The 13755-nt window shown below is 38.6% G+C and overlaps 1 protein-coding gene across 3 annotated transcripts in view; it reads left to right on the top strand.

The window, feature by feature from the left end:
• MTUS1 (microtubule associated tumor suppressor 1) overlaps positions 1-13755 on the top strand; it is a 212743-nt gene that overhangs the window by 81268 nt on the left and 117720 nt on the right. For 2 of the 3 annotated variants that reach the window (XM_019526124.1, XM_019526123.1), the window contains exon 4: positions 9022-9192. In XM_019526124.1, coding sequence (XP_019381669.1) covers positions 9022-9192 — 171 coding nt within the window. Of the gene's footprint in view, positions 1-9021; positions 9193-10924; positions 11130-13755 lie in introns of those variants that run through there. The other variant, XM_019526126.1, reaches the window with a different exon arrangement.

Raw genomic sequence — 13755 nt, 5'->3', positions numbered from 1 at the left:
AAAGGGCTATTTTATTGAGCTATGGATGGAGCAGCTACAAATTGCCTGAAGATCTTCTACTTGCTATCTTTACTAGCTAGATGATTTTAATTTTAAGACACCCCCCCCAATAATTAGATTCTATGAATGCAAACTTTATGAATTTGTTAGAACTTTCCATGTATAGAATTTAACTATTGGGGGTTGGTTTTAAATCCAATGCTGTACCAGGAAAAGCAGTGACAGGTTTTTGGGGGAGGGCCTTTTCCTCCTCTTATTCATACTTCTGATCTGCTGTAACTTTTCTAAAACGTTTACAGCAAACTGCAAACATAATTGTAGCATGTCTGCGTATGAAGGAACTCCAACCTTGGTAAAAATTTTTGAGGGTCAAGGTATAATAAATAACAAAAAAACCTGATATAATAGAACATGATTTATTCAAATAAGTTTTTCCCTATACTTCAGTGGGTATTCATATTAAAGGCTAATTGCTAAAGCCTGATTGCAAGAGACTGAGATGAACAGTATCTTTTTTCAAATGTCATAATCATTAAATGGCCCTTTTTATTGAATTTTTGGCTTAGTGCTGTTCATAATGGGTAATTTTTCTAAAAATTTCAAATGAGTTAAAACTAGAGCAGGCTGTAACAATAGAAGACAGTGTTGGGTCAGTGTGCCTGATGCAATTTTATTATACAAGAAAGTGCTTGTCAGATTAGGAAATTGAAGCCAAATGGATTTCTATTGTCTCCATTTAAGCTGAAAGGTTAGTAGCAAAACTGTATATGAAGACTTTGCAGTGCATGATTTCAGTGAAACTTTGTGTAATACTAAGTAGTGAATTGGAATGATTAATCTTTATTTTAAAATAAAACGAACTTGTGGAAATATACAGATTAAGATGCTGAATGCAATGGTGACTGTTGCAAAGTTCCCCTGGCTGGTATCATTTCAGCTTCTTTTTAACTTTATGAACCCATTGGAATGAGAGGGTGCCTGTATACATGCGGAGAGGCTGCTCTGATGCATTGTAATCGCAACATGTTGGAGAAGACTCGGTTTAATGGTACTCGGTTAATTAATGATTAATTGATTCTGGTGGAGCGTAGTAATGTACTCCAGTGTCATGTGCATCATCAGCATTCCTGTACTGATAAATGGCAGCAGGGGTGCTTTACACTAAAGCTGGTTCAACAAACTTTTTAGTTAAAGCCCCCCTGCTGCCATTTTTTCAGCGCAGGGACACTGATACACATGACACTGCGGGCCCTTTTTTAATTAGAGCAGCTCTCAGAACCACTCTAAAGCCCTTCCCCCCCCACCCCTCCGTGCTTCCTGGTGCATGTCTATAAACACCCAGAGTGTTTCCACTGTTAGAGAACAATATGTTATTTCCAGGAACATGGAGTGAAATCCTGTGTCAAAAATGAGTTTTCAGGTGCCAGACTATAGAGTCTACACATACATTCATCCCCCTCCCCATGAACATGCTGGCTCAAATATAAAATGGAAAACACAAAGCAGAAAGATTAGCACAAAACTGTGTATGGCTAAAGGAACACATAGCTTCAGCTCACTTTCTCTCCCTTCACCTCACGTGGGGTGAAGGGAGAGCATCTTTTATTGTGGTCCAACCATGCTCATTTCTGTGGATGCTACATGCAAAGTTATGCTAACTATTATCTTCTGTGGAGTCCGCCTTTTCGCTTAAACATTGAAATAGCTTACTGTAGAACTGAAACTGATGGGCACCTGTTGACATCCTGATTTTTTTCTGATGTGTTGAAGTTCCTTTTGAATATCATTAATGTGGGCTTCAGCTAACTTATCAGTAAGAATGGCATCAGCCCTTAAATTTCACTGTAAGGCATATGGGGAGGTGGCTAATCATACCTTGACTAAGTTCTTTAATGCCCCCATCATCTGTGTCAGATTATCTTTGGTAGATAAGGGCTCTAGAATGAACCGTTCTTTCTCAGCTCTACAGTATGCTTTCTCAATAACTTGAAATCAGATGTCTCATTGCAGATGGAGGTGAGCGTAACTCATGGCTTTAGTTGCTCGTTCTCCCCGACCTTCATGAAGCTATTTCAGTCTTTCATACCTCTTTTTAAATTTTGCCTCAATCCAATGTGAAGCAAAGAAGGAAACATTCCTATTCCTAAGAGTTAAAGAAATAATGAATATTCTGAGTGCCCTAACCAAGAGATTTGAAGTATTCTCATTTATTTGCTTCTTCCCCTCCCTTTGCTGATCCAGTTGAAAAACTGGTTTCTTCAAGGGGGGAAAAAATGAACAACTCTTTCTAAAGCTCTCTTTGTACCAAATACTGCCTCTGGAATCTCTCTTCATCGGTCAATACAGGATTTCTGCGAAGATTAATTAATGTTGCCTTTCTGGACATTTAATTTATAATCGGCTAGTTTGGCCTGAGCATAACAGAACCAGTTGATTACAGTCCTTAGGAAGAATCTCACTGGGTGCCTCCACAAGCAAAGGTAGCATACAACAGACATGGAGTGACAAACGTGACCCCTTTTTTTTTCCCCATGTTAGTCGGAGGTACTCTGCTCTCCTTATTTATATAGATGCTGCTGCTACTGTTGTCCTGCCTCAACATTTGTGGAAGAAAAATGGAGTTAGAATGGACTGGTCATTCTTTCTTTCTTCTTGGAGGTGAAATGGGTTGAAGGAAATGAAAGTAAGTAAATGAGCAGTAAAATTTTGTTCAGATCACAGGTCTCAAATGTAAAGTAGATCAGGTTCTCAAAGTTGTATCAATTACTTGGATAGATTTGAACTTCCTTCTGTGCCAAAAGGCTTTTTGAGGCCAGATTTAATAGTCCTGGGATAAAATTGATACTTTATACCCTAGGAATAGAAAGAATAATAAAATAAAATACACCGACTCCCAGATTCAAGAAGGGAGAATTTTTTTCAATTTGGACAGATTTTATTTTCGTCCATTCTAGTTGATTCTGCACCATAGGATCCAATATTCTCAAGCCTTCCAGGCACATTCCCAGGCTTTTTGTAGACAATAACTTGAGCTGGCACATTCTTGGTTTTAATGCACGGCACCTGAAGCAGGGTGTATATTGTAATTGTACGTGCTGAGGCGGGTACTAACAGGACAGGCATTGATACCATCTGAAAATACATCTGTGCTTGTGAGAAACTCTTCCTTATGAAGCAAAGTGTCTCAGGTATGAACTCAATTCCAGCAGAGGAATGTTTTTGGTACTCAATCACTATTTGATTATTTACAGACATTTGCTGGGATAGGATACTTTTTTACCCTTGAATTTTCTCTAAGAATAACTTCTGTTTTTTCTTTTTTTAATGACGTCTGTCACAGCAAGCCCTTTCCTTCTCATGCAAGTCTATGACAAATTAGTTTAATAACATGGAAAACTGGTACCCAATACCTGTAAGCAAGACTAAAAAAGCAGTTTCAGGCTATCAAAAGCCTCTTGATTTACATCTCGCTAACTTTTTTTGAGAGCTGGATTTTTTCCTTTGGGCTCTGAGAGAAATCCTGATAGCACTGCCAACAAAAACTTGAGTGGTCAGAACCAAGAAGCAGCTTGATATTTTTTTTAGACTAACTTGAAAAAAGATCCAGTTTGGATGGAGTCTTTCTGCACCCATATTCCAGTAGGGAAAAGGAGATCAGTGGAAAGCCTAAGGATCCAGTATATCTGGACTTCACTTGTATCACAGTTTGGCTGATTCTCCTATGGCTGTCTCTACACTTAAGGACAACGACCAGATATCAGTATGTGAATCTATCAGCTTTTGTCTATTCTAAATAAAATTGAAGCGTGCTATTTTATTTGCAACAATATCTGTGGGCCAGAGCTGATTTTCCCAAATAGCTGTTGTTCCTGCAAATCATGGCTGTCTTGAATCCTGCTAGTCTTGTACCTTGCCCCAGCAAAGTTGTTTTATTGTTGTTATCAGGTTCTGATTAGCTGTGGGCTTCACTCAAATGCATTGGGAGGGGAAAAGCCCTTGGCATAGAGCTGATATTCAGATGCCTTCCCAAACTGAAAACAGAACAGTAAAAGAGGCAGAGAAAATGAGTAATCTTCTGCCCCACTGCCCTTTACTCTGTGCTCCAAAGGTTAATTTTGAAAGGGGTGTTGGTGGGAGGAGGAATGAACCCCTCCCCCCCACCTCCAACCACCCCTTCTATGCCTGAACCTCCCTTATTTTCAATAATAACATGTTGCCCTTTGGAACTTATGGCCAGTGTCCCAGTTTTTGATAGCATTACTTCCTCCCGCAAGTTAAATGTGCAAACATGTACATGGATGGCTGCTGGCCACCCTGTTTCATTTCTGGCCTGGTGCTTCAGGGTCCTGATGACCTGTGCCAAGGAGGAACATTTCTATAACAACTTACAGATAGACCTAAATGATGTTGTTGAAGGCTGCTTCAATAATGATTTTGATGCATGTAAGTTATTCTTTGATCCATCATGGTATCCCTCAGCTGATCAGACTTCTGTATAAACAAAAGTTTTTAGAGGGATAGTGGCAGTTTTTAACTTGTCTTGTCTGACATGTTTCTCTAAGCTAACATGTAATAGCTAAAAGGACTTTAATTTTTGTCTGCATCTTTAATTTTTACTTTTTGTACAGTAATAGGATTTTATGAAGTCAGCTGCATTCTTTAACTCCTATTGCTGCTTTCTCCTGTGCTATACGTGAGATCCGAACCAAACACTTGTTTCTGCAAAGTACTTCTACTGTGCTCATGGATGACTTCACTTAGCTCAAAGTGAGATTTGAACTTGAAATATAGTACACCAGTACTTGATATCCAAGGGATAAGCAAGGGAACTTGCAGTGTACTGTTAAGTATTAGTTATGCTGCTGCATTTATTATGCTTTCTTAACAATTGCATACAATTACAAGAATGTTTAAAGGTTATTTTTGGTAGATATGGCTGTTCCCTTGTGCTTTCATGCAAAACACTGCTCTTTATCTATTGAAGCTATATCACGGAAAACCCAGACTTGTATCCCTCTTGTAGATAAGACCATTTCTGTACATCAAAACTGGGTATGGTTTGCCATTTCCAGGTTACTGAACAAGTTGAGCATTTCCAAGGTAGGTTTGCAATTGTAGAAAAACATAATTCTGAAGCTAACATTAAGGAAGTGTAAAGCCATTTATGTTCAAAACCTGTTTCTTTCATGTTGAACTTAAGATATTTTCCTTTTAGGGCTGCAGATTAAAGCCGTGTGTTTGTATGTATGCATGTGCACAAGCTTAGTCTACAAAGATTCCCAGTTCTGAAATCCTCAAGACTTGTGCTCTTGCTGATGACTCCTAGATCTGAAATGTTTAAAGGTGGGATGTGTAAATGGTGCTTGACCCTCAAAATTGGTAGCATCTCTCCGTAATGTTAACCTTTAGTTTAACAGCTGCTTTACTATGGTATTAATAATGAACAACCTTTAATACAATAGACCCATACTTACTGCTTCCCATTTGGAATATAAGCATCAATTCCCATAGATCCAGTACCTATACACAGAGATTCCCTTTGTTTCAAAGTTGGCAATATACCAACTTAAAAAAAAAACAAGAGCACAAGCCCATAGTCATTAAGGCAGTGGTTCTCCTTCCTAGCTGTGGGGCACCTCTTGTTTGACTCAAGGCATTCCTCCATAACTTGTGAATTGTGCAGTGTCCCATCTTAAAAATTAATTTATCACTGTGCCTTAGCTCCTTGCAGAGAGGCTGAGGAGCAACCAGGCAGGGAGGAGCCTGAAACTGCTCTTGCTTTCTCATACCTTTTGGAGCCCTTCAAAAGATTTTATGGCACCCCTAGGAGCCCCAGCCCTGGTTGAGAATCACAGCATTTAATGAGTTGAGTTGCTGAGTATTCTAAGAGACCTGGAAATGAAATACCTGTTGCAAGTACAACAAGACAGTACAGATTATCTTGAATCCTATTTTGAGGGCAGTGGCTATATTGCAGAAGAAAAACTTGAGTTGGGATTTGGTGGTTGGTGGAGAGTGTGGGTGAACTGAAGATGTCCAGCTACTTCAAGTGTCAGAAGTTCTTTGCCATTGACAGAGGTCCTGTTTGAAGTTCTCCAACTGCCTTTGAAGTGGTATAAGCAACCTGGGGTGCAGACATTCATGCCTGAGGAAATTATTTTAAAAATAACCCTCATAAAATGGAGGGATATATTTGAAGGTTTTCATTGTAAAACCTTTCTTGAAACATCTGCCAGCTCCAGCACAGCATCATAGGTGGGGCTGGGGGAAGTTTACTCAGTCCTTTGACATCCCCAAAGTGGGGCAGAGAGTGAATGAGTGTTGCACAGTTGTCTTTGGGAACCTCCAGAAGCTGAGGCATGCAGGGATTCCTGTTATCTATGCCTTGCTGGAAAGCAGTGTAGCTCCATTCCTTCAAGGACATTTGGAAATGCTTTGGGCAGCTACCTGTGTTCATGGAACTGAGGAGCTTCCTGGAGTAATTTCATTCTAGTTTGGTAGATCTCTAGACTACTTGCCACTGTGTAGTTATTCCAGCAGGTAATTATGATGGCTATCCCTCTCTTTGGTTTTCTTTCTGTTTTTTTGTTTATAAGCCATAGCAGTTAAAAACTGCTTCCTCATGCTGTTCTCTAGATTTTATCAGTTGAATAATGTCATAATCTTGATGATCTTAATTTCCCTCTGGACTAGTTTGTTTTTGTTATAGTATCACAGGAAAGTAAAATGAAAGCAAACGCCATTGGGTCACCTCATCAGTCCAGCCCCTTGCTCAAGGCAGAAACATCCTTATCCTAAACCTTTCCAGCCAAGTGTCTGTCTAACATGCTCTTGAAAATATCTAGGGATAGCATCCACAGCTTTCTGGGTAGTCTGTTCCAATGCCTGACCACCCTCATAGTCAGAAAATTCCTCCTAATATCCAACCTGAATTTCCCCTGCTGTAGTGTCATATCAGATACTGGCTTATTCATAAAGTTCAGAATCGTGTATCATTAGTTTTTGGACATTTTTGTAGAACATCTTTTAGGTGCTGCATATACTATGATAAAATGCATGCCATCCTCAGCTCTGAACATTAAGACATAACTGGTGGCTAGCTAAACAAATGATTTTTCCCCTTTGTTATAAAGCGTAGTGCATTTTAAAATATTGCAGATTCAGTTTACACTGTTTATACAGTTCCATAAGTTCTGAAGTATTATTTTATGAAGTACGTATTTGACTTTAATATTACAAATGCAAATAATGTCTTTACCAAAAGAGGGTTTTGCAGTGCTAATTCAGACGCCTGTAGAAGTTCCAAAAACCTACAAATGTTTCAAATGTTAAATGTTTCTCAATACTTCAAGTTGCTAGCATTTCACTTGCCTATTAGGTAAATTCTCAAACCAAGCATTTTGCCACATTTCAAAGTTATTTTAATTAAAGAGTGTAATGTCCTTGCATGTGTTTCCTAAAAGTAAAAATCTGAAAACCAATACTAACACCAAAATAAGTAGTAATACACTTGCTAAAATACATTTGACACTTTTTATATGTCTTTGTTGCTGTGGGGTTTTTTTTTTTCAAGATCAGTTTGATTTTACTGAGATTCTGCTTTATGACTGTAACTAGAGTTTATAGTGAAACAACTGCTTCATCACTGCTCTCAATTTATGTAGGTTCAGAAGTGCAAAAGCAAATATGTGTATAGATAAGCATTGCTTAAAAATTAAATATTAAATGAATTGGTAGTCATTTTGGCTTGAAACTGCATATGCAGCTGTACAGCACCACCTAGTGTTGTAATCTTGTATATTAGATTTAAAGGGTGGAAAGGTTTCCTACCCTTTAAAAAAAATCTTAAAGCATTTTTCTTTATACTAGTCTTCGTTCTTTAATATTTAATACCCAAGAGCAACCAGGAGTATTGGCATGCCTATATAAATTGGAGCACTATAAACTAGATATAAAGTAATAGAGCTAAAAAGTACTGAAAGTCTAACAAAAATGTAACAAGATTTTTCATTTTATTAAAGATGAAAGCAAGGAACCTGTATACACTTCCATTTTCCTGGGCTGTTATAATTTGATTTGCATTAGTCAATTTCCAAGGAATGGTTCTGGAAGTCTAGTTGGCTAAACATGTGAAATTGCAAATTTTCCATGTGTAAGAGTTGTCTGGTTAGTTATGACCACAATAAAAATAACATCTGAAAATGACCTGTAATTCATTCAGTTATGTAAGAGTGGAGTTAACATTTCAGGCACTTCTTTGTTCAATTTAATTGATACTGTATGGCATTTTATTCAAAAACATGCTTGCCAGTACAGCTATTAATGGCAATGTGGTTTAAAGGTTTTTGGCTTGGCAAAATAATTTAGAAACTGTTTAAGCAATTGTGTGAGGTACAGTATCATTTGCTGCTCTTATTCACTGTTTGGATTGATTCTACTCTTGCATGGCTACTTTCCCAAGGACAGTACCTGTTGGTATTAACTGTCCCTCATTAGCAATCATCATGTAGGAACAGATAACAATCAGCCTCCCTCCTATTATCAGCTGTTGGGGGAAATATTTTGAAAGCATAGGGGATAAAAGGCTCTTTTGGAGCCCTCTTTTGAGGTAGAGGTGGTCTGGATTTAGGGCCTCCATTACAGAGAACTATGCTTTTTGCAGTAAACTTGTAGAATTTTCTGTTGTTGGAAGATGAGCACTTGCACAAAAGCAGTCTGATTTGAGAGGCTGGTGTTTTCGAGCTAGGCAAACTGTTTTTATCCTGTATTCAGCGAGTAGTTAAAACTTGGAACTTGAAGCTTCTATACTTCCTTTTTGTATTGTAGAAGATTTGTCAGGGCAAGCCTAAATTGAACTTAAATGTTGAAGCTGGTATATCCTTTTTAATATATTGTGTACAGTAAATCATATCAAAGTGGCCTAAAACTGTCTGTATACTGTATGCATTTATTTAGGGACAGATTTATCTTTGTACTTAGTGGTAAATATCACTGAAGTTTTATTTTTGCTCAAATTAATAGGAGTGGGATCCTCTCCAAGAGGGATTTCTGCACCTGTGAAAAACTCTCCAGCTTCCTGGTCTAGTTCTGGAAAATCGCTTCCTAAATCCAAAGTGCCAGTACTCAGAAGAACACCTAGCATCTCTTCAGTCAGTAGCAGTCAGAGTGAACAAAGTACTTGCAGCAATAATTGTAAGTATTTTGTCAGTTTTTCAGTCTTTCTCTGGGGCCACATCGTTCTTGGTTGGGGAAAAAAAAATTCCTTGAGGTCAGTTTGGGACTAAAGGTTTTGCTCACTTTATGCTGTACATGCTTTCCTGGAAAAGGCGCTTAACTCAAATTCACATAAAGGGAACTGACTTTACAATGTAAAAATGGAGATACATTCCAAGACCTTGATTGTATTGACCCCCAGACCCATTTCTACCACTTCTACAAGCCTATTTTGGTACTTGCGAACAGCAGAGAGGGGTAAGAGAGAAGCTAGTGGGACGCTTAGAAGCTATAATGGGGATGGCAACTACAGAAACGTGTGATGCAGACAATGAGCAAGGAGCGCAGATTTACACAGGAGGCTATGTATTTTGGTCCACGTCACTCCCACAATGCACTGCACAGAGCAGCTGACTGTGGGCTTCCACCACACTGATCACATAGGAATGAATTTACCTTCTGTATGTAACAAATTTTTGGTAGAAAAAGGGTCATTGAGAGCAAATTGGCACATGCAGAACCCACATTCAGCGAGGGAAGCCTGTATTGCTCAGCCAAGGACTCATGGCTTTTTCCCTTCAGAACATGGGCTTTTTTTTTTTTTTTACAAACTTCTTAACAGGCACAACTAGTTAACTGTGTTGAAAGATCACTTCTATGCTTCCTGAGACCAAACCATCCTGTATTGGTGAGCAAGATGCTTACTTCTGAAGGGGTTTTTGCACACAGTTAATATAAGCATGAATCAATCTGAATTCTGTGAGTGGGATTTCTACAGTAATATTAAAGCAGTGCATCAAGCAGTTGTTTTAGTAACATACAAAGTTTTAAAACAAAACATGCAATGTAGACAAAACTTAGTGGATATTTGCTTTTGTACCTAAAATATCTGTGAACTGATAGTTTTTCTAAGTGTAAGCAACTTATCTTGATAGGTGGCACACCAATAAAATTGCTAAATCCAATGGTCGTATCTTTTATTCTCTTAATCTGTTCATATATTGATGAAGACTCTCAGCACTTGCAGGAATTTTAAGAAAGGGAAAATGCACAGAAAGAATGCAACTTAACCCATGAATAGGGAAAGTGACGCATCTAACAAGGCTATTCAAATTTAAATGAGTGGATTCAAATATCCTGTTAGTGTCACAGCTATTTTTTGTCCTGAGGACTAAGGGCAGGATTTGCCTTTATGCTAAGTTGTTTAAAATAAATAAATCTGTTCTGGATGAATTGAAGATTCTGTGTGTTCCTCATTTCTTTAAAATTGTGAGTTTTTTATTTTTCTACTATTTCCTTCTCCTTAAACTGAAACCTTCCATGTGCTTTTAAAAACTGGTAATTAAATTTTACATAGCTTAATATCTATTTCACCTATAACCAAACTGTTTCTGTTTCCCTGACAGCCATGTTGACTTTTGCTGTTCAGTTTTAGCACCATATTTGAAATGTGTATGGAGGTTGTAAGCGCTTTCTCGTCTTTCTTTGTTAGGAGGGGAAGGGGAAAAAAGGTTCATTGCTTCATACTAGAGAGAGATGTATTCCTTTCAGAGTAGTATCCGAACTGATGCCTCTTATTTGCTAGCTGTTTTCATCTGTTTTGTCTACTGCCTTGAAGCTTACAATTTTTTTCCACTCTAATTCACTAAGAGCAGGCAGGAGGAACATGAGGGGGTAACATGGCTGCAGTCGTTCTGGCTTTAAGCTCGCTTTGATCCTTTTTTAAATGACTATACCAGGAGGACTCCGCAGTTGCACAGAAACTGGTTTTTCTTTTAATAATTTCATCAATTCTACACTCACACCACCAGCCGATTCAGGAAACCACTATGATATTACCTTGCTGACCTTGCTGGTAGTGGGATCTTACAGCTTTTGTATTATTCCTTTGTTAGCCACGTTTACTGGGAAAAGAAGTAGGTTGTATCTTTGTTTTTTCTTTAAAAAAAGTTTGATTTCTTGTTTGAAAGCTTGGTAAAATATATATTATTCAAATATTTAATTTGCAGGTTTTCCAATTTCTAAAATTTTAGAAAATGCTAAAATTTAAATCTTTATTTCAAATTGTATAATCATTCTCAATCTGAATTTTTATATAGTTAATATTTTGTGCAGCTAATTTTTTTGGGTGACAACCAAATTGTAGGGAACCAGTCTAATTGACTCCTTTTAATGTAAGCTTCTTCTAGGTGTGTGTATAGTATTATTTGCTTATGTCTGCATAATGCAATAAGAATCAATTGCATCAAAAATAATTTTAAAAAATTGGCTATCAAATTCCTTGGACACTCAAAGGTCAATATAGGATGCCTGTCCAATAAGCCAGTGATGTAAAATGAAAGATGTAGCTCTGTGTATAACACTGTTGGGAAAGGATAGCTTGCCAATTTAGAAAATTCAGTTTTTACTTTTTCTAATGATGGAAGTGGAGTCTTTCTGTTGCTGTGTCAGCTCAGTCCTTTGTTATGTGATTCACTTAGACAGTTAGTAGTTTCCCATGGCAGTCATGCTGCCTCTGAGTCAGTCAAGGCTTGGCTTTTACAACCCTCTTATCCTCTAATGAAACTCTCACCATGTGGGAAACTTTGACATAATGACTTGTTTTATGCACAGTTCAACATAAAAATATTTCACATGTGAGTTAATTTTCAGTGCTGGTGTTGACCACTGAAAAAATCTAATTGAAGTAGTTTTACACTTTTTCCTTGCAATGCCAATAGTAGGCACTGTTAAATAGACTGGTCAAACCTGAAAGCTTCCTGAATTTCTACTTGCAAGCCTTAAAACTTTAAAGCTTTTGTTTCTTATACAGGAATAATTGCATGCTTTTGAAATTAATAATTTCCTTTGCAAGATGTTAACTTGCAACTAACCTTGAGGATCCTATGGATATTGAATTGGAATAGCTCTGATTCTCACAACGTTGTTTGATACTTAACTGAGGTTTTAAGTCTACTGGTACACAGAGCAATTTGAGGGAAAGAGGATTAGATGGACTTGACCTAGGTGGATTTCATAAGGCATGATACTGAGCCAGGGATCTTCTCAAAATTTTACTTAGGTTGAACTCCGTTTATAGGGTCTTTGTGCTTGATTGACTGCAAAGATTTTTGGCATCTGAAAGAGACTGTCTTGTAGGCCATGTCTTCAGTGAACTGTACAAACCTGGGCTTTCCTTCCAGTCTGCCACACTAGAAGTCACAGAATCGTCTCATTTCTCCATAAAATGCTGCCGCATTCTCTGCTGCAACCCTGATTGGCAGAAGGATACTTAATCCCATTAATACTCATTTGGTTTATTCGCTTTGTTTCAAAGAGAAACTTCAAACAATGTGGGATTTTTAAGTACCTGAAACGGTCCCAGCTCTGAGCAAAATATGACTACGCAGTATGTCAAATCTATGGAAAATGGTATAAAGCTTCCTTATATGAAAATAATTAATAAAAAAAATGCATTTTTCACCAAAAGAGATTGGCCAGCACTATGCCTTATTTTTTTCCTGTTTTTGTTCTAGTTTAAGATGCTTCTCAACATCAATAGAGCAAAGAGACAACATATCTGTTAAGAGTTTTACATATGCTATTAGCCTGCAGGTCATACTGCTATTTCTCTTGCATCTCAACATTTTTTTTAAGCTTTCTCTAGTATGAGTTCTGGATCTAATGGCAATCATGTTGATAAACTGCCATTTCTGCAGCCCACAAAAATCCTGTCTCGTATGAATTTTTTCAAACCTCTATAATCCATGTTCAGCAAGAGGTAAGAACTTTAGTAATAAGGTTCAGTTGTTTCCTCTGGTTCCTGGCATTTCATTAAATTTGGCCCATTTCATAGTTTCCTAGTTTCTAGGGTCGGAAGGGACCTGAGCAGATCATCAAGTCCAACCCCCTGCCATGGCAGGAAAGAGTACTGGGGTCAAATGACCCCAGCAAGGTGTTTGTCTAGTCTCCTCTTAAAGACCCCCAGGGTAGGAGCCAGCACCACTTTGCTTGGATGTTGGTTCCAGATCCTAACTGCCCTGACAGTGAAGTAGCACCTCCTGATGTCTAGTCTGAATTTACCTTCTGCCAGCTCGTGACTGTTATTTCTAGTCACTCCTGGTAGTGCTCAGGGGAACAGGGACTCCCCCAATGCCTACTGGCCCCCACTGACTAGTTTGTAACAGTCCACTAGATCCCCCCTCAGCCTTCTCTTGTGGAGGCTGAACAGGTTCAGGTCCCGTAGCCTCTTCTCGTAGGGCCTGCCCTGCTGCCCCCAATCATGCGGGTGGCCCTCCTCTGGACCCTCTCCAAGTTGTCCACATCCCTCCTTGAAGTGCAGTGCTCAGAACTAGACACAGTACTCCAACTGCGGCCTGACCAGTGTCACATAGAGGGGGAGTATCACCTCCTTGAACCTGCTTGAGGTGCATATGTGGATGCATGACAAGGTGCGGTTGGCCTTCCTGACTGCATCCCCACACTGCCGGCCCATGTTCATCTTGGCATCAGTGATGACTCCAAGATCCTTTTCTGCCTCTGCACTGACGAGAAGGGAGTTCC

Source organism: Gavialis gangeticus, unplaced genomic scaffold (assembly GCF_001723915.1).
Source record: "Gavialis gangeticus isolate Ggan-Ray unplaced genomic scaffold, GavGan_comp1, whole genome shotgun sequence".
Classification (NCBI taxonomy): domain Eukaryota; kingdom Metazoa; phylum Chordata; order Crocodylia; family Gavialidae; genus Gavialis; species Gavialis gangeticus.
The sequence above is the reverse complement of the archived record's forward strand: the minus strand, read 5'-3'. Positions and strand labels throughout refer to the sequence as shown.